Source organism: Mytilus californianus, unplaced genomic scaffold (assembly GCF_021869535.1).
Source record: "Mytilus californianus isolate M0D057914Y unplaced genomic scaffold, xbMytCali1.0.p SCAF_2, whole genome shotgun sequence".
In the NCBI taxonomy this organism is placed as follows: Eukaryota; Metazoa; Mollusca; class Bivalvia; order Mytilida; family Mytilidae; genus Mytilus; species Mytilus californianus.
In genome coordinates, this window is record NW_026262668.1 from 16,400,491 (window position 1) to 16,422,425 (window position 21,935).

At 32.2% G+C, this 21,935-nt stretch overlaps 1 protein-coding gene across 2 annotated transcripts in view; it reads right to left on the reverse strand.

Moving 5' to 3' along the window:
* Nucleotides 1–486: 486 nt before the first annotated feature.
* Nucleotides 487–21,935, reverse strand: part of LOC127729350 (uncharacterized) — a 101,154-nt gene continuing 79,705 nt past the window's right edge. For both annotated transcript variants that reach the window (XM_052237124.1, XM_052237123.1), the window contains 18 exons: nucleotides 20,144–20,361; nucleotides 19,423–19,527; nucleotides 18,576–18,746; nucleotides 17,676–17,855; nucleotides 16,761–16,947; nucleotides 15,657–15,862; nucleotides 14,380–14,560; nucleotides 12,875–12,988; nucleotides 12,069–12,191; nucleotides 11,114–11,206; nucleotides 10,653–10,714; nucleotides 9,456–9,561; nucleotides 8,139–8,255; nucleotides 7,350–7,478; nucleotides 6,862–7,026; nucleotides 6,137–6,361; nucleotides 4,077–4,273; nucleotides 487–872 (listed from right to left, as the gene is read on the reverse strand). In XM_052237124.1, the coding sequence (XP_052093084.1) occupies nucleotides 825–872; nucleotides 4,077–4,273; nucleotides 6,137–6,361; nucleotides 6,862–7,026; nucleotides 7,350–7,478; nucleotides 8,139–8,255; nucleotides 9,456–9,561; nucleotides 10,653–10,714; nucleotides 11,114–11,206; nucleotides 12,069–12,191; nucleotides 12,875–12,988; nucleotides 14,380–14,560; nucleotides 15,657–15,862; nucleotides 16,761–16,947; nucleotides 17,676–17,855; nucleotides 18,576–18,746; nucleotides 19,423–19,527; nucleotides 20,144–20,361 (2,627 nt within the window). In that variant the 3' untranslated portion in view covers nucleotides 487–824. The remainder of the gene's footprint in view (nucleotides 873–4,076; nucleotides 4,274–6,136; nucleotides 6,362–6,861; nucleotides 7,027–7,349; nucleotides 7,479–8,138; nucleotides 8,256–9,455; nucleotides 9,562–10,652; nucleotides 10,715–11,113; nucleotides 11,207–12,068; nucleotides 12,192–12,874; nucleotides 12,989–14,379; nucleotides 14,561–15,656; nucleotides 15,863–16,760; nucleotides 16,948–17,675; nucleotides 17,856–18,575; nucleotides 18,747–19,422; nucleotides 19,528–20,143; nucleotides 20,362–21,935) is intronic.

The following is a 21,935-nucleotide window of genomic DNA, read 5'->3' on the forward strand; positions in this document are numbered from 1 at the left end:
CTGTTATTCAGTGGTTGTTGTTCATTATTGTTTATCATATTTGCATTTAATTTATTGGTTTTATTCCATCTAAGGCCAAAACCACACAGGAAAATTATCCAATGTATGGTAGTCTATCAATATGTCAATAACATGTTATAGCCCTGAATATGCATGTTATATTTGTTAATGGAAATTTAACAGCTATCCTTAGTTTTTCTGAAGCAGATTAATACAAAAAGACATACACCTACTACCATCTTACTGACTTTGATTGTCCTATTTTTTACAACCAAAACCATGTATATGGTAACCAATTTAATTGCAACTGACAGTTGATATTGAAAACAAGTGTTAGGTATTGACATCAAAATTTTTCAGTCTTATCAAAGTGACTTTATTATAAAGGTACCTGTTCCCTTAAATGATTTTAATTTCAACATTTAATTAACACATGTATGGCTTTGGTTGTAAATACTAAATTTTTAGTCAATCATTTTACAAAAACAGCATGATATTTTTTATTTCATCAACAACAACATTTAAATCTCATTTAAAGATCACAGCTAGGAAAAAGGGTAACAGAATATTTAACGTGTTTATCTAACAAGCAAGTATAATTTGTTCTGAAGTTTCAGCAAAGGTATCCCAGCAAATATAATTATGAACTAAAGATGTCCAAAACCATTTAATAAAATGAATGTTCTATAATGATTCACTGACTAATAAAAGCATTTGCCTAACAAAATTACAATCTTATAACTGGCACTGTTTTATATTTAAAATTAAGTAGACAAAGATTTGATGAAAGACATCAGTGTTGTTGACGAATCTCAACCCATGCATTACGTCACTGGTATTGTTTCACATTCACAATCTTCGATAATGTCAACCTACAATAGGAAAAAAAGCTATATTGTTAAAATTAATCTTAATTTACAATACTTAATTCTAAAAATTAACTTGAACAGAAACATATTTATGGCTCTAGGTTTTCTTATTGGGGTTGGTTGTTGTTTTATTAATGTACATCTCACATCTCTTTCAATTTACACTTCAACAATCAATTCATATTCAACCTCAGCCTTTATTAGTCTTGTATGTTTTTTTAATTTTGGTTCATTTATATGTTTCTGAGTTTAGTGTGACATCTATTTCTCTGAACCAGTATACATTTTTGTTTAGGGGCCAGCTAAAGCCCGCCTCCAGGTGCAAGCTTTTCTTGCTGTGTTGAAGACCCATTGGTGGCCTTGAGCTGTTTTCTGCTCTTTGGTCGAGTTGTTCTCTCTTTGACACATTCCCCGTTTCCATTCTCAATTTTATTTGAACATACAACATTAATTTTTTTGGCACATTAACTTCACTAATGTTATTACCTATATACATAGTGATTTAAGACAAAAATGGACTGTAATGTGATTTAAAGATAAAAGGATATTTGGGATAAACAATAGTAACATAATAATGAAGGTATAAATACCAAGTCAGCTAATTCAACTGATTCAGAAAACAACAGAACCATTACAAAAATTTGTAACCTGAACTATAAACAACTGTTATACAACTGTGATGTTTAGCTAGCTATAAAACCAAGTTCTTTGGAAATGCCTGTACAAAGTCAGGAATGTGGCAGTTGATTTTCACTTGTACTGTTGATTGATAGTGTTTGATTTTGTCAGTTTTTATGGATTTCCCTTTTTTAGCTCACGTGGCCTGTAGGGCCAAATGAGCTTTTCTCATCACTTGGCTTCCGTCGTCCATCGTCGTCGTCCGTCGTTGTCATCATCCGTTTTCGTCCGTCATCCTCATTGTCGTTAACTTTTTACATTTTGAAATTCAACTATAGAACCACTGAATGGAATGAAACCAAACATGGCATGAATGTTCCTTATGAGGTACTGACAAAGTGTTGTAACTTGAATCTGATCCATCATCCAAGATGGCCACCAGAGAGGGACTCAGTTTAACATAGAACCCTATGGGAAATACATACAAATGTCTTCTTTTAGAGAACCACTAAATGGAATGAAATAAAACATGGCATGAATGTTCCTTATGAGGTGCTGACCAAGTGTTGTAACATTGTAAGCGATAAATCATCCAAGATGGCCGCCAGTGGGGGACTTTGTTTAACATAAGACCCTAAGGACAATACATACAAATGTCTTCTTTAAGAGAACCAATAAAGGGAATGAAACCAAACATGGCCCGAATGTTCCTTATGAGGTGCTGACCAAGTGTTGTTACTTTGAAGCTGATCCATCACCAAAGATGGCCACCATAGAGAGACTTAGTTTAACATAGGACCCTATAGGAAATACATACAAATGTCTTCTTTTAGAGAATCACTAAATGGAATGAGACCAAACACGGCATGAATGTTCCTTATGAGGTGCTGACCAAGTGTTGTTACTTTGAAGCTGATCCATCGTACACGATGGCTGCCAGAGGGGGACTTAGTTTAGCATAGGACCCTATGGGAAATACATGTAAAAGTCTTCTTTTAGAGAACCACTAAACGGAATGAAATAAAACATGGCATGAATGTTCCTCATGACGTGCTGACCAAGAGTTGTAACTTTGTAGGCGATCAATCATTCAAGATGGCCGCCAATGGGGGGACTTCATTTAACAAAGGACCCTATGGACAATACATACAAATGTCTTCTTTTAGAGAACCACTGAATGGAATGAAACTAAACATGGCATGAATGTTCCTTATGAGGTGCTCCCAAGTGTTGTTACTTTGAAGCTGATCCATCATTCAAGAAGGCCACCAGAGAGGAACTTAGTTTAACATAGGACCCAATGGGAAATACATACAAATGTCTTCTTTTAGAGAATCACTAAATGGAATGAAATAAAACATGGCATGAATGTTCCTTATGAGGTGCTGACCAAGTGTTGTAACTTTGAATCTGATCCTTTATACAAGATGGCTGCCAGAGAGGGACTTAGTTTAATATAGGACCCTACGGGAAATACATACAAATGTCTTCTTTTAGAGAACCACTAAATGGAATGAGACCAAACATGGCATGAATGTTCCTTATGAGGTGCTGACCAAGTGTTTTTACTTTAAAGCCGATCCACATCAAAGATGGCTGCTAGAGGGGGACTTAGTTTAACATAGGACCCTAAGGGAAATACATACAAAAGTCTTCTTTTAGAGAACCACTAAATGAAATGAATTAAAACATGGCATGAATGTTCCTCATGAGGTGCTGACCAAGTGTTGTAACTCTGTAGGCGATCCATCATCCAAGATGTCTGATAGTGGGGACTTCGTTTAAAATAGGACTCTATGGACAATACATAAAAATGTCTTCTTTTAGAGAACCACTGCATGGAATAAAACCAAATATGGCATGAATGTTTCTTATGAGGTGGTGACCCAGTGTTGTTACTTTGAAGCCGATCCATCATCCAAGATGGCCAACAGAGAGGGACTTAGTTTAACAAAGCACCCTATGTGAAATACATACAAAAGTCTTCTTTTGAAGAACCACTGAATGGAATGAAACCAAACATGGCATGAAAGTTCCTTATGAGGTGCTGACCATGTGTTGTTACTTTGTTGCAAATCCATCAACCAAGATGGCTGCCAACGGGGGACTTAGTTTAACAAAGGACCCTATGGGAAATATATACAAATGTCTTCTTCTATAAAACCGCTTAATGAAACCAAACATGGTATGAATGTTTCTTTTCAGGTGCTGACCAAGTGTTGTTACTTTGTAGCTGATTTGTCATTGTCCTTATAAAGTCATTTTCTACAATTTCAATGAATTTATTGGTAATTTCTGTAAACTTTACAAAAGTCTTCTGCTTTTGATTAAATTACGGGCCAATATTCATGATATAAAACCAAATTTGGCCTCAATCATTATTAGGGTATCTATTATGATTTTAATCTATTTTTACATGATTTCCAAAACCAAAGTAGAATCAGGTGAGCGACACATGCTCTTGGGAGCCTCTAGTTGAATTTGCCTTGGAGTTTAGTATTTTTGTTATACTTTTTTTTCTAGACATAACCAATAAAGTTTCATTTTTTATTTTAAACTGTTTTTATTTTAATATCGAACAAGACTTACCTTCTTCATCCCTGTTGTTAGATCTTTACACACCAACTCCACATCTATCTGTTTTGTGATTGGTTTACAACATGAATTAGCATATGGACCACACCCACCATCACATTTACCCAGATTGACCTTTCTCTCAGATAAGCAACCTTCATCATTTCTTATTGATTCTAATCTTGGCATCTTGGTACAATTGAGTGGTTGTGCTGAAAGAACAGTTAAGATTGGTATACTGTGATATAAAAGTTAAGAGATTTGATATGATTGCAAATGAGACAGCTATCCACCTGAGTCCAAATGATGTGGATATGTGCAACTATAGGTCACCATACAGCCTAAAACAATGAACAAAATCTAAACTGTATGGTCAGCTATGAAAGGCTAGGGAATGACAAAATGTGAACAATTCAAATGAAAAACCAACAGCCTGATTCATGACAAAACAATAAAGATAAACAAATATGACAGACAGCAACCAACGACAACCACTGAATTACAGCCTCCTGACTAGGGACAGGCACATAAGAATGTGGCTGGTTAAAGATGTTTGTGAGTGCTCAACCCTCCCATAAGTGAGTGCTCAATCCTCCCATAAGTGAGTGCTCAATCCTCCCATAATCTGTGACAGTGGTGTAACAGTGCAACCTAAAACAAACTCCAAAAAATTAATTGAAAATGGCTTGACTTGTCAGATCAAAACAAAGCACAAACAAAACTAAGAAGGAGCCAAAGTGACATCACCATCCAAAAAAAGGAAAATTTAAAAGAGAAAGAAAAATCATCTCTTTTGTCTGTATTTTAGTATAGAGTTTCTTGTGTGAAAGTGAAAAATTCAAATTAAGAAAAGCAATGTCATTCTCAATTTCTTGACTGTTTGTTCGAAAATACTTAAAAAAAGTATTCTGATAGTATTGCATATGTAAAGTAATGTCTCCTACTGGCAGTTAAATATATATCTGAATCGTTAACACTTGCATGGGGCAAGAATTGGATTAATAGGGAGGTCTGGTGAATTTATATCAAAATTTGATGCGACTATTCACTAAATGATTCAGGATTTAAAGAAAACAGATCAAATTCTATTTCCAAGGGTCACAACTTCTACAAAGATTGCTCAATTGGAAAGAAACTCATACCTAATCTACAACATCTTCTGATATGACTACCAGGGTTTATACAAAAAAAAATTATCAACTGATTCAGACAGACAACAGCGCAGAAATCTGATATTTTCATGCTTACCCTTCTAGAGCACCAAGTACAAGTTTTATTTATAAAAAACACTTTTCTTATGTATAGAGCCTTAATAACAGTAGTCAGTGATTGTCTTACTGTAAATACAGAAATTATTGCTTGCATTTATTAATGCGATTTATGAACAATAGACAAAAATGGGAGATTTATTATTGCGATGTCAAGAAATCTGCATACAGATATAGGTATTACATATCAGAATGCAATTTCTGATTATTGCGATATCCACCCAGTCGCATTATTTGCAATAATAAAAACCTTGCAACAATTTCTGAATTTACAATATTTCCTATTTAAATGTTTTTATTTATATTTGTAGAATAGGATGTTGATGGCAGATCATTTATAGTTTCTGTTTAATGTATTGAATACTGTTTTAGACTCTGGACAATTATATGCCTGACATATTATATAGACACTACTCTATTTTAAAGACTTTATATTGAGAAATCTTTTCACTATAAGTGTCTTTTGACTATTTGTGTCTTTTGACTATAAGTGTCTTTTGGCTATTAGTGTCTTTAAATTTGACTATTCCTGTTTTCTTACTATTCGTGTCTTTTGACTATTTTTGTCTCATTGATGTATATTGTAAATGTAAATCCTGATTTCAATACAGAGACTTTTTGTAAAGGGGTTGAATTTGTGCATTATTAAATAATACTAGACACTCCACATCAATATTGTTTTAGTCTACTATTTTGCATAGGGGATTCATTTTCATGGATTTAACGTGATCGTGAAATTGTCAAAATTAATCCCAGCAAAAATTTCCACTATTAGAGTACTCCACATCTATTTTAATTCATACTTACTTCCACAGGAACCAACGTACAATTCTTCATACGGCTCCCCTTTGTCACATGCTTTTTTGGAAAGCTCACAAGGATTTTTATATGTAATGGCATACTGAGATCCAATCTTTCCACAGACAGGGTCCTCTCCATGACCTGTACAATCTGGACACACACAGAATCCTTCAGAGGTCTCACTTTCAACACATACTTGACTTGTATTACAGGTAATACCCTCACAGGAACCTTAAATACAACATATAAGTAAAAATTACAACATGGTTGGAACCTCAAAAATAACAATAAACACAGGAACTTCAAAAATAACAACAACTCAAGAATCTTAAAAAGTTTCATATAAGGTGTCAAATCTGACCTATGTTCCATGCAACAACAACACAGGACTTTGAAAATAACAATAACACAGGAATCTTGAAAATAACAACAATACAGGAACTTTGAAAATAACAACACAGAAACCTTAAAAATAACAATAACACAGGAACCTTCAAAATAATAACAACATGAGTCTTGAAAATAACAATAAGACAGGAACCTTAAAATAACAACAAATCAGGAACCTTAAAAATAACAATAACACAGGAACCTTCAAAATAATTACAACGGGGAACCTTAAAAATGACAACAACAGAGGAACCTTCAAAATAACATATGAGGTATCAACTTAAAATGGACACACAGACTTTTCACAATTACTACCAGGACAGGGTGGCTGGTATACTTACTTCCAACACAGGGTGGTTTATAACAATCTGATGCTTGATTCAGTGGATATTTTTCAGTGAGGTATTCATCAAACTCTGCCATAGCTTGTCTATCTCTGGTCATTGTACCGTTACCACAGGTTACACTACATGGTGACCATTCTGACCACTCTGTCACTACCTCAACTGTACAAAGAGGAAATAAAACATTGATAAATAGGAATTTTTTGTGTCAAAAATATACTCTGAATTTTTTTAATTTCTGTATAGACAGTTACTTATACTAATCAAGTTATAAAAAAAGTTTTTAAAAGATTTTCATTTTCATATGTTGTACAAAATCAAAAAGATTTTAAGAAAATAAGTACTGCCTTTGTGTCAATCAAACAATGCTTTATCAACAAAAAATTTAATATGTAATACTAATATATATATATAGCTGCTTAAAAACTAAGCAGACAAAAAACAAAACTTCAAGAACATGAATTACATTATAATTGACCACTTACGTCCCTTTTTCTCTTCACATGGCGATATGGTGTTTTCTATAATTGTATCCTCTCTGTCTAATGCACACTGTATTTTCTTAAAAGAGCATATGTTGGTGTATAAATCCAATGTGTTACTGCAAACTTTTACTGAAAAAAAGAAAACTTTAATTAGCATATGTGCCTGCTTGAAAAACATATTTGCATTGGAGTTTGTGCTGCCCTTTGTTTAAAATAGCTTTCTGGACTGTTGTTTATCTGAACCTTTTTTTGTGCTGTCCATTGGTCATGTATTTGTCTATCCTTGTCTTAAAATTTTTAATACACATTCCAAACTTAAACATTTTGTCATAATATAGGGTTAGAGAAAATAAAAATACCAATGTTGTATGGATTTATACTGAATCACATCCACTAATTTGTATCAATTAGGTTTTTTTTTGTTACTAATTCTGGACTTAACCATATAGTATTTATATCTAACATTCCCACCTTTTATTTTAAACAAGACATCTTTGTATCCACAATGGTATGGAATGAACTACATACTACCAATTACAGGTTGGCCACAATTATTGCAATGGGTGTCACAAGAGGAGCAAGAAATGCTAACTCTTCCAGTGTGTTATAAATTTATAACTTGCTTCCCTAAAATGATAAGGTGATTAGTCTAAATTTCCCAATTCATTTTAAAAAGACATTTTTTAAAAATAGTTTGCAATGAAAGGTGCTTAGTGATTGTTACAGGTCACATGATCCACCTTGGTCAAGGGAGGTAACTAGATATTATTTTCACCAAAGTATCCTTACCTTCTGACACCACCTCTTCTGGTGAACATGGTGGACAAGTACATTCTGGTTTTCCAGTTTCCTCACTAATATTACAAGTCTGCATACCTGGACAGGTGTTCTCCCCAGGACAGGAGTCTACATAATCATAACAGAATAATTACAGATTGCAAATTGTCATAAGCTGTATTTGGTATGTAAACAGTAAAAAAAAGACATTTTGAAAGTCCATTTTTCCACATTAGCTGTGTGTCATTCTCTGTTACTCAACTATAAATGTATTCAGTTCATAAAAACTATTGACTTACTTATACATAGTTTTCTTCCTTGATTTTTTTTGAATTTACAGTATTCAAAATAAAAGCTGAATATGGACAATGTTCAATGGTGGCCTTTTCACACTTCAAAATAGTTTCTCAGAGACTCCTGCATTTACAATGAAGGATTTTTAATGTATGAATGTTGAAATTTGTGTGTGTACATACTTATTTATACATATAGTTTCAGTACATTATAAGTCTGTCCATAAATTAGTGAGAGTTGACATTTTGTGTTCTTGCATTCTTGAATACAATCCTGAGATTTAAATTTTGCAATGATTAGTAAAAACATACTTTATCTGTCAAGTGACATATGAACTTTGCCTAATTTTTAATGGTCTAAGAGCCACAAATCTAGAGCAAGAAACCAAAATAATTTATAGGGGGCTTATTTTTAAAAGCTTTATATTGTCTAAAAACTTCATGCATTTGGTGAAAGCAAACTTAAATGAAAAGTAATTGTCATCAAATCATTTAAGTTAACCTGATGATTTATATATCCTGCATTGTATTCCAAACTTGAACAAAGAGCTGCGCCATGAGCGCATGATACATCCCTAGCTTTTTCAACAAATAAAGTTCCATAACTCCTCAATGTCATATCAGAAATTTATAAAAAAAGCTAAAGGGAGCTCATTTTCATAGGAATAAACCAGCCACCAAAGTTTCATTGAAACTGCTCAAAGCATTTTTCAGTTACTGTCTGAAAACTGGAAAATCCCCCTTTTATGAATAAAGTCCCAACACTCCAAAATGTAAAATCAGAAATTTTAAAAAATCGAAAGGGAACTTATGTCAATATATATATAAACAATTCACCAAAGTTTCATGAAAATTAGTTAAAGCGTTTTTGAGTTATTGTCCGACATGTTGATGACAGATGGATGGACAGACAGACGGATGGATGGATGGACAATGATATACCATAATACGTCCCGTAAATGGGCGTATAAAAGTAACTTTTTTCTTTTGTTCAGTATTTATAATAAAAATCTTGCATAAGAACTATATATTATACCTAGACAAGGACCTCTGTAGTCAAGACCAATCTTTTTACCCTTTTCACATCTGGCTATAATCAAATCTCCTTCTGAACTGTAGGTTACACCATCAGTACCACATACCTGCACACAAAATAAAAGTGTAAATTTTGTTGTACCTGAATGACAATGCTTCTATGTTGGCTACGACAAAATATAAGGATAATTTACGATATATTCTGCTTCTAAAAAAAAGGTCAAAAGTATATACTGCTGTTTGCTTTATCCACCAACTTTTCTGACTACTAACTGATGTCTTATGTTTCATCATGAATACAGATGTAAGATTAGGAGATAAATTTTTTTCTATCTATCAATATATATCACTACAATAAAATGGAAATTGTTCATTTGTTAAAAAAAGAGTTCAATTTACATTTAGATTTATGTCAATAATTAGTTAGAGAAAAAGCTTAAGACATTTATTGCATTCCACTGTCTGGTTTCCAAGTAACAAAATATGATATTGGGTAGAAGTAATATCTATTGACAAGAATGCAGTCATTAAAAAAAAAATCCCTTTCAACTTAAAACCTCCTAATTCTTTATCAGCATTGAAACCAATAATTTAAACTTTATCTGAATAGTAATTTCTGACTAAATTGAATCAAAACCACCATTATAAACAAGAATGAACAAATTGCAATAGATTATATAATATTTTAAGATATTAAAAGTAGTTATATTCCACACAACATATAACTTACTTCTCCAGGAATATTACATTTAGCTCTATAACATACACAACATATAACTTACTTCTCCAGGAATATTAAATTTAGCTCTATAACATACACAACATATAACTTACTTCTCCAGGAATATTACATTTAGCTCCATAACATACACAACATATAACTTACTTCTCCAGGAATATTACATTTAGCTCCATAACATACACAACATATAACTTACTTCTCCAGGAATATTACATTTAGCTCTATAACATACACAACATATAACTTACTTCTCCAGGAATATTACATTTAGCTCTATAACATACACAACATATAACTTACTTCTCCAGGAATATTACATTTAGCTCCATAACATACACAACATATAACTTACTTCTCCAGGAATATTACATTTAGCTCTATAACATACACAACATATAACTTACTTCTCCAGGAATATTACATTTAGCTCTATAACATACACAACATATAACTTACTTCTCCAGGAATATTACATTTAGCTCCATAACATACACAGCATTTGCCTTCTGGTGAACCAGCTGGAAAAAAATTCAAGAACAGCATTAAAAGACTGTATGATTGATTGTTCAGTGTTTGCTTTACCTCCCCTCAGCACAAACAAGCTATATTGTGACAAGCTATATTGTGACAAGCTATATTGCGACAAGCTATATTGCGACAAGCTATATTGTGACAAGCTATATTGCGACAAGCTATATTGCGACAAGCTATATTGCGACAAGCTATATTAAAAAGCTGTATGTTTTCTAAATTCTTTTTGTTTTTGCTACTAAAAACTTGCTGTATAAATAAACTTTCTTTGCCTACAAAAAACAACTTTCACAGAGAATTGAAAGAACCATTCTCAGCAGCAGTGATCATTGACTCATTCAAATCCCTCCCATAATCAACATCCTTTATTTAAGATGTACATTTACCTGAGCAAGGTTCACATGCGTAGCCACCAGGTTTGTTCATACATTTGGTTCCTTCTCCACAGGTGGCAGTTCCAATCTTACATTCATTTATGTCTGAAAAGGAATTTTAGTGAAAGATTTCTAAATAATTGTGGTTAGTATTCATATCTGATGCTATCAAATATACTTAGGCAATGGTTGCTTTATGTTTTTTAGTTCTGTCTGATCTTCATGCAATATTTTTATTTCTCTACTTCTTACAGATTTAACCTTTACCTGACCTGTTGATTACTTTATTCAATCAACGTTTGGTTCATGCTTTCCTCTGAATTTCCTATTGTGACCTCACGAAATAAGGCCACAATGTCTGATGACGTTACATGAAAAGAACACATCTTTCTGCAGATCATTGAAAAAGAAGGATTAGGTTTGTCTTCATATCGTCTAAAAATTCATTAGAGAAACAGATTTTACCACCAAATCTTGTGCAGTACGATATTTCTCAACTCTTGACAGTTAAATCATAAATAATTAAAAAACTCAGCAAGCCTCACGTTTTAAATTTGAAAATTTAACTGTCTCCGGTGCAGAAATATTGTATCACACATGATGCAGCGGTAGAATCTATATGTAAATTTACAAATTATCTTTATAAGATTTTATAAGGTATATTTTTTTCTTTTATACAAGATATTCACACATTACTTTGATTTATAACCCTATGATAAATATAAAGCAGTCTATATTTTTCTACCAAAATAACTAGAAGTTTTCTTTAATTTAATAAAAAGAAAGATTTTAAATCGTTATTCTTTCTTCTCATGCACACAGATTACATATCAGTGATTGTCTATTTCATATACTAACACATTTTAGTATTGGCTGTTAAAATTACTGAGTATTGTTTACAATATTCCAGTTTATCCCAAAAATTCTATTCTGAATATATATGATATTCAATAAGATTTATTCCTACCTTTGCACCTTTCATTATCTTTCTGGTAGCCGTCGATACATTGACATGTATAACTACCAACAGTATTCTTACATTTGGAATGAGGAGGACATTCATCTGTTTTTGTTTTACACTCATCTATATCTGAAAACATACAAAATATATTCAATTTTACTTCTCTAAAAATAAAAATTTTCATTCACCCAATTTCAAATTTTCATGAATTTTCAACCACAATGTGCTTCATAATTTTATGAAATTTTACTAAAATTATGAGACAAACAATATAAATGTAAACTGGAAGTTTATATATTAAAGTTGTGTCCACAGCCTTTGCTTAAAAGTCAGCAAACAATAAAGTTAATTGGTGAACTTTATCAACCTTCAGGTGTAGGATTACAGGTAGAAGTGATTAGCAATCATTAGCCTGATATCCTTCAGGGGCATCAAAACAGCACCTGGATGGGTTTGATACAGCAACAATTGATACCTTACAGGAAAATCATGGCGATCAAGAGTAAGTTACTGATGATCAAGATGTACAGCACTATTGATTACCGTGCAAAATGTTGTTGGATAACAGAAAGTATCAAATTGAAGCAATTGAAAATGTGTCATATGGTAGGGCATAACCAGATGATGCTTGGTGCCATATATTGAGATATACCGACAAACAGTGGCACAGATCGACAGAGATGAATATACCATAATATGTCCTCTTTTCGAGAGGGGGTTAAACATGCAATTTATGACAACTGGATGTTGAAAATGTCTGATTTTGTCTGATTGTTTCTTGTTCCATGAATTATATCCCAACTGGTACTTACCTTGACAGTTATTACATTCTCCTTGGAATCCCATCTGACATTCACAGATATATGACTCTCCCTTCACAACACAATTCTCGTTAGAATTACATGGATTGGTTCCACATGGATCAACTAGAAAACAAAATAACCTTTTTTTGTATTAGCTCTAAAATAAGACATTGATCTGTCACTTTTCCAAACTGCACCTTGGCAAATATCTGGAATCTTCAATATTTTATATTACATATACTGTGGATTCAGTTATTTTTGTGGGTACCAAATTTAAATGGTTGAGGAAAAATGGTATTTTTGTGGATATTTGATTTTGTATATTTGCCAAAGTCTGCACACAAACCTTTAGAAAATGTGTGCTTCGTCAAACATTGAAATTTGTGATTCACTTACATACCCACAGAAATCCACAAAAACTGGTATCTCACCAAAAATAATGAACCCACAGTACACATAAGCACTTGCAGGCATTGATCCTGAATTCATTTTTTATGCATAACTTTAAATTTATTTCAGACAATTGCAGTTATTTAATGATTTGCCTTTGTTAAATGATTTTCCTTTCTTGAATTATTTTCCACTGTTAAATGATTATTCTCTGGTGAATTATTTTCTTTTGTTACAAGATTTTTCTTTGGTGAATTATTTTCCTTTGTTACAAGATTTTTCTCTGGTGAATTATTTTCTTTCGATACAAGATTTTTCTCTGGTGAATTATTTCCCTTGTTAAAAGATTTTTCTCTGGTGAAATATTTCCCTTGTTAAAAGATTTTTCTCTAGTGAATTAATTTTCTTTTGTCTTTGTTGAATGATAATGTATGTAATTTGAATGATAATGTATGCAATAAATATAATTCACATATTGAAAGCAATCCAGAAGTAATTATGTCATATTAAACCTGATTAAAAGAATAAACCTGACCAATAGGTTTTAAAGGATAAATCATAAAGTCAGAGACTAACCTAAACTGTTGAAACAAAATAAAGAACCATCCACCTTTGGCAGAAAAAAATGGCAATCCTAGTCAATTAAGATTACATTTGAACACACCTTGCCCTGACAGGGATTTGAAGTCACAATAGCAGTGTTGACAAACTAGTGAACAATATAGGTGAACTACTTAAACAACTCGGCTAGAAATACCCAGGAAATGTATGAATATCTCAATATAAATAAAATAAATGTGTCAATTGTCCAGTCTTGTAATAGCAAACCCCTTAAACTTAATTTGATAAAGAAACAGGTACGCAAAGCCATTAGATACTAAAGATTGTCTGAAAGACTCAATGAAATCAAATAAACTGGTTTAAAAGGAGTTGAAGACAAGCAAAAATGGAAAAAAGACTGACTACGAGAAAAACAAACAAACAAACAAATGAATAAACATTCACAACAATCCCTGTATACTCTGATGTATATCAGAATGAGTTGTATAAAAAAAGGTCCAGAACTCAGGAAACCAAACATTTATTTTGTTTGCCTAAATGTTTTTGTATAGTTAAATACTTACATTCACACTTCTCTCCATCTCCCATGAATCCTTGTAAACAATAACATCCATATACTCCAGTATCTTTATTCAAACCACATGTGGCATTTTCACTGCATGTCAAAGGTCGTGAGTTGAATGACCTGTCAGACTGGCATGTATACATTGTTGTACATTCTTGATCAGTGTATGACTCTCCAACCTACACAAAACATCATAATTGTAAGGTTCATTTGTCAAACATCAGCAAAATAATATTATCAATAAATCAGTAATCAAATGGTATCTCAGTTTCAAAATTTTATTCTCTTTTCATGATGGTAATGTACCTTTTTTTAGTTAGGTTGAGATTAGGTTAAGGATAAGGTGAGTCAAGGTTAATCATAAAATTAAATTATGTTTTAAATCAAGGATAATGTAAGGTAAGGTTAGGTCAAGGATGAAGTTAAATATTCGAGTTATGACTAAGGAAAGGCCTATTTAAATCTGTCATTGACAAACATTTCCAAATAACTTACAGAATAATAGAAACCATCATACAGACATCCACACTGTTCATATTCCACACACTTATTACCATCATACAAATAACTTACAGAATAGTAGAAACCATCATACAGACATCCACACTAATCATATTCCACACACTTATTACCATCATACAAATAACTTACAGAATAATAGAAACCATCATACAGACATCCACACTGTTCATATTCCACACACTTATTACCATCATACAAATAACTTACAGAATAGTAGAAACCATCATACAGACATCCACACTGTTCATATTCCACACACTTATTACCATCATACAAATAACTTACAGAATAGTAGAAACCATCATACAGACATCCACACTGTTCATATTCCACACACTTATTACCATCATACAAATAACTTACAGAATAGTAGAAACCATCATACAGACATCCACACTGTTCATATTCCACACACTTATTACCATCATACAAATAACTTACAGAATAGTAGAAACCATCATACAGACATCCACACTGTTCATATTCCAAACACTTATTACCATCATACAAATAACTTACAGAATAGTAGAAACCATCATACAAACATCCACACTGTTCATATTCTACACACTTATTACCATCATACAAATAACTTACAGAATAGTAGAAACCATCATACAGACATCCACACTGTTCATATTCCACACACTTATTACCATCATACAAATAACTTACAGAATAGTAGAAACCATCATACAGACATCCACACTGTTCATATTCCACACACTTATTACCATCATACAAATAACTTACAGAATAGTAGAAACCATCATACAGACATCCACACTGTTCATATTCCACACACTTATTACCATCCAAGAACATGTTTTCTTTACAGTAACAGTCAGCTGTACATTTCTCATAGGAATCAGTCTCTATAGTGGTTGTATTCTCACATGTTCTCATTCTATCTTCACTGCCACATGTTAAATACTCCATGTTTACTGGACAACTTGGTGCTAATGTGTGAGAGAAATATATTATAGTGATACATATAAGGTATACATGAGTTGTCTTCTACAATATATGATCTTCCAACTTTTTCCCCAAAGAAATTTGACGTCACAAAGCAAATATCTTCACATCACAATTTCCTATGAAGTTTTTTTCAAGTTTGGAGATGTTATTGGCTCTAAAATGGTTGTTTTGTTTTAACTTATTATTAATTTATTAATAATGCGTATTAGAAGTTAACGTCATTCGGACAGTAAAGCGCATTTGACGTGCAAATACAATTCGTATTAAAATTTACGTTCAGACGTAAAACGATTCAAATACGAATTAAACTAATTTGAATTAGTTAATGCAAATCGAATTCGAATTCGAAGCATTATAAACCTAACTATTGTACAATGCCATATGTTGCCACATATTGGTTTTAAAGTTTTCAAAAACAAATCACTTTAAAGATTTTAATGAGTAAAATTTTTTTTTCAACTTTTGCTTAAATAGTGTTATGGAAATTAGCTTTAACAAAATGCCACAGAAATCCTTCTATTGGGGATCATTCTTCAGGAAAAGATGACACCATACCAAGTGTTAAGGAAAACATGACACCATACAAAGACACATTATTTTAACTATAAACCAACAAGTCTTTCCTCCTTCCCCTAAAATGTCACATAGTTAGCAAAGAAATATTACATGTAAATGGTTGTCTTTGGAATAAGACACTCACTCTGTCAACCTAGGGGTGAGTACAAAATAATCGAGACCACTCAGGCACTTAAGTACTGGAAAAAAATTTAGACTTGAATCATAGGAATATCATTTTGATTGGTATTATTCATTTTTAACTATAATCAAAACAAAACTTACAAAAATAATTATACATATAAATAAATTAGTCAAACTTACAACACATTTCTTCAGTTCTCCAATCAGAAATGATGGTGTCATAATTATCCTGACATTCCTTGACAATGTTTTCAGCGATTGCACACATGACTATCTCTCTGTTTTCTGTAACTTTACATTCATCGAAGATACAAGTCGAGTAGAAGTTGTCAAGTACTCCATCAGTATCCATCTTCTCAAGGCATGTCTGTAAACATACCATTGCAAATACTGCAGGTTAATTTGGAATTTATTATGGATTCATAAATATCAGTTGAATACCAATTTTCATTGACTTAAAACTGTACATCAATGGAGAAATCATTAATTAAGATACATGACTCCAATTTAATCTTGTTACTTTGATTGGAGTAAATGATGAAAAAAGGAAATGACAAATCTTTAAAACAGAATTTTTTTCTCGAACCATGAAAATTGGTATCAAAGAAGAAACAGGAATCATAAGTACAGAGTGCATTCATTGTTGAAAATCTTTAACAGGCAACTTTATGTCATCAATGAATGGTATAATTGCACGATAAGATGTGTATTTTAAATTTCAAGATATTCCTTCTGCCGATTTACAGCATTAGGGTTGATGTTTTTTTCTCGTCATGAATTTTTTATCAATAGAAATGGTTTGTCACAGTGACTTTTACCTGAATAAGAATTTGCCACTTGTGACAACTTGCCACTTTGTAACAGATTTTTTTCCCCTTGAATTTTCCATGCAAAACAAAAGCTTTGTCGCAGTGGCTTTTACCTTAATAAGAATTTGCCACTTGTGACAACTTTCAACCTTGTAACAGATTTTTTTCTCACTTGAATTTTCAATGCAGAACAAAAGCTTTTGACGCAGTGGCTTTGACCTTTATATGATTTTTTTTACATTGTGAAATCATTGTTTCACCATATCACACTAGATCTTTTTCTCACCTTGAATTTTCCATTCATATCAAACACTTTGTCGCAGTAGAATTTAGCTAATGTCATATCCATGCCTGCACAAGGTTCTTTGGGTGGTGGAGGCTGGTTACAATCAAATGAACATTGTGGGTTGGCATCTTTATAACTCACATCAACATAGGAATTACCAAATTTGTTAGGATTGTCTGTCTACAAGAAAAAGGTAAATGATAAATTTAATAATAAGCTTTTAAGATATAAAAGGTTCCTGCTACCATGTTGAGTTCAGAAACATGTGACTTTTATTTTCTTATGCAACAAATCTTCCCTAGAATTTTTTTACTACAAAAAGAACAAAAATTGCATTACTGTGGATTCAGGTAAATTTGTATTTTCGTGGCTTTGACAACATCTTCATACAAGCCTATAAAAAATGTACATTGTTGAACATTTAATTGGTCATTAACCTATACCCAAGAATTCCATAACTGGTATCCCACAAATAGTAATGTTTCTACAGCAGTCATTGATTTATCTCTATTAATGTATTAATATTTTGTTTATTATAATTTTATACCCAAACTCATACAAGTGTTAACTTATTTTCGTGCTAATGGTCCATTCAATTTGAATTTTACCTTAAGCTTATTATCATTTAATGGTAAACATTTGTGTGAATGAAAAAAAATACTGCTCATGCCCACCAGCTTGTTTCAGGTGATTTTAGAACAGATCTTCACAAAATTATAATAGATAAAAATAGTATAACAAAAATACCGAACTCCAAGGTTAATTCAAAAAGGGGAAGTCCATAAAATCTGACAAAATCAAACGTTACACTTTATCAACTTTGTCCCTTTAGAATTGACCACATGGTGAGAAAATTAATCACAGATTATACTTATATGATTTTGTTTGCAAACAACATACTATTGTTCCTTGACCAGCACAAGCAGGACCAATTGTCCAATCATCTCCAGGGTTACTGTTATAATTACCACACAACCCACACATCTTATCCTGGTAATTTGGTGGCACTTTTACTTCAACTTTCTCATATCCATCCCAGTTAACGTTGACACCAATAGTAGTTCTTACTTCCTGTTAAAAATAGGTTTCATTGTCATTGTTTCCCTTGAAATATACATACACGAGGCAGCGCCTTCATCTTCATTTTATAAGAAAACATTTCATAAGTGAATTATGTTTTTGTTGGATGTTAAGTCATATCTTTCAAATTTGATCACAAAACATCTAGAGTTACCTATAATCAGTTTTGGTAAACAAACATTGTTCAGTTCATGTCCCTTTAACCTGTACCCCCAGTGAGTATTATTTTTATTGAATATGCCCTGTTTGTATGGCAGTTTTCAATCAGGTTGATCATATGTTTTTGTTGTTGTGTTAAGGCCTTTTTGGATTCTGTGCTATAACATGACCTTATGTTTTTGTTGTTCTGTTTTTTTGATTTTGAGCTATTACATACAAGATGAAAATTATTACAAAAACAATTATCATGCACACTGAAATCATTATCATACAACGCTCCCTCCCCCTCCCCTCCCCCACCCCCATTTTTTTTAAAACAACATATACATGATAGAGAACCCAAATCCTACTTAGTACAAAACATTTGAATTTTTAAAGTGTTCTTTGTTAAAGAGGATGTAACTTATAAGCAATGGTTCAACATATACAGAACTAGAAGGTTCTTGTAAGTTATTGCATCATCAATAGATATAGAATAAAATAAAAAATATAATTCATATAAAATTACAATCCATTTTCCTCTTCTTTGTGCTAACATCTTATCTGTTTTAACAGGTATAGATCTTTTTAGTCCATCAACCTTCAACTCGTGATCCTGGCCTAACTCTACAACCTATAAAAACATGAAATACTAAGTAAGGACAAACATTCAGAGAAACAAAACACCGTTCTTTATTTTATTACAATTGCATGTAGAGACCATAACACTTAATTTTCTAGAGCTCATGGTGCCACTTCGGTTTTTAGAATTTGGTTAATCTCAAGGAACAAGTTTCTGTCACATGGGCATATGTTTAAGATTTATACACGACTTTCAAATTCATGCTCTTTCCTGTAAATTTCCTATGTAACAATGCTTATATTATTACATCACAGTAAGGACCGATAGTTCAATGAAATTATTTACTCCAATTGACCTCGGGTCAACCAGTGTATCTCATTCATAAAAAAACAACTTGAGATTAGTCTATAAAGTACTAGTCAGCTTTGTTTGTTAATGTTTTTTATTTTGTATTGTTCAACTAATTTCGGCCTTTTAAAGTAATATCTGATTGTGTATATGTTTGGAAAGCACTTTTATTCATATTTTTTTATAATTTCACTAATATTTAATATTTTCTGGCCAATACTTGGATTTTAACACTTTTGTTTGAAGGCGCATTTCAGAGTTTCTAAAATTATCTGAAAGTAAACGTAGGGTCCAAATAAATACTTATTGTGATGCTTACATGACCTGGGAATGTGAATATGACCTTTTCTACCCATGTAGCATCAGTAATACCAGCTATGTTTTTGTTCCAATGTTTAGTTAGGACTTTAAAGGTCTGATCAGTTCCATTACACCCATCCTGACTCATCACATACTGACAGTCTCCTTGGTAATGCAGGAATTTAGAATCGTATGATATACAATGAGGGTCACCGAAACATGTACAAATACCAACAGCTGTAAAAGAAAGTACAAGTATCAATAGCTAAAAATGAATTGAATAAATAAAAAAATTTGTAAGCATAGTTGCCAACTGACATGATATTCGCCCTTAAGGTAAGTAGTTTGTGATTATTTTTTACGATTTTGTTTGTTTCTTTCTTTCAAATTCACTAAGGGGAAATGTCCACAGAAAGAGGTAGCTCTCAGGACCTGTACCGTCATCTAAAGAGCCGATTGCTAAGCGAAAACGATGTGTACGCACCAAGATTCAAGATTTATAAATTATATTTGGGAGTTTGAGTTTAAATGATCGAGGGACGAGTAACGCATTGTGCACCCTATGTTGCAATCATAACAATACATGGGAGAGGAAAACTACAATGTAGCTATTTGATTAAGCATTTAACATGTTTAATGGTAATCAAATAATTTTTTTTTTTTTTTCAGTTTCAAATCTAGCCAACAGATTTCCACAGGCCATAGGGGATGGAAATATCATGGAACTGTTGTATCAGTTCTCATAGTACCAGCTGTCTTCTGATGAACTACCCAGTTTTGACCAGGCAATAGCAACATAAATAGTTTGTTGGTAGCAATGGCAGAGATAATAGATGACATTTAAATGGCAAAAAAACGTTATGACACTCTTCCAAAGCTTGATTAAGCTATTTTAGTTCAACCAAATATTAGTTCTGACTGTGGGAGAGCATTTTCAATTATAAAGAAATTTACAATAAATTCTGATCAGAACTTGACAATGATATATTGTGTGCCTTGTTATTAAGTAAATGTAACCAAACTGGCAGTTGTTTTGAATATGTGCCTAGTGTGTTGCTTTAAAAGCATCAAAACAGACTACTGTTGAATACAATAAAAGTTTACTGTAGAATATTGTTTTTTTATATTAACAAATTTGTATAATGTGAAATTATGAACATTGTTCATATTAATAAGTCTGCATCTACGTCGCACGTTTTCACACGCTTTTTGACAGGTCATGTCATGTCATGACATGATTTCTCATTGTCAGAGGTTGGCAAGTATGTTCGTAAGGGTTCCACGGATCCCAGTGTCTCGCCTACTTTTTCTGTTTATCGCAGGCTCAACAAAAATGAGGAAGTAAATCAATAAAAATATTCCTCTTGATACTATCTTTTGATTGTAAGAAGCTTCTGTCCAAGTTTGGTAAAAATCCAGGATAGTTTATGAATCTAATAAATGTTTAAAAACTTTAACTGCAGACTGAATGTAATGTTAACTGGAAAAAAAACAAAATTTCCTTCTAGATACTAGCATTTGATTATAAACAAGCTTCTGTCCAAATTTGGTACAAATCCAAAATAGTATAAGAAAGTTCTTAAAATTTAAAAAACTTTAACCACAGAGTGAATATGTTGTTTCCTTGCAGAAAATCTAAGTCCATTTAAAAGTAAAATACGGAAAAAATGGATTTTTTTTTACAAAATTTCCTTCTAGATATTAGCTTTTGATCATAAACAAGCTTCTGTCCAAGTTTGGTACAAATCCAAAATAGTATAAGAAAGTTATTAAAATTTTAAAAACTTTAACCACAGAGTGAATGTGTTGTT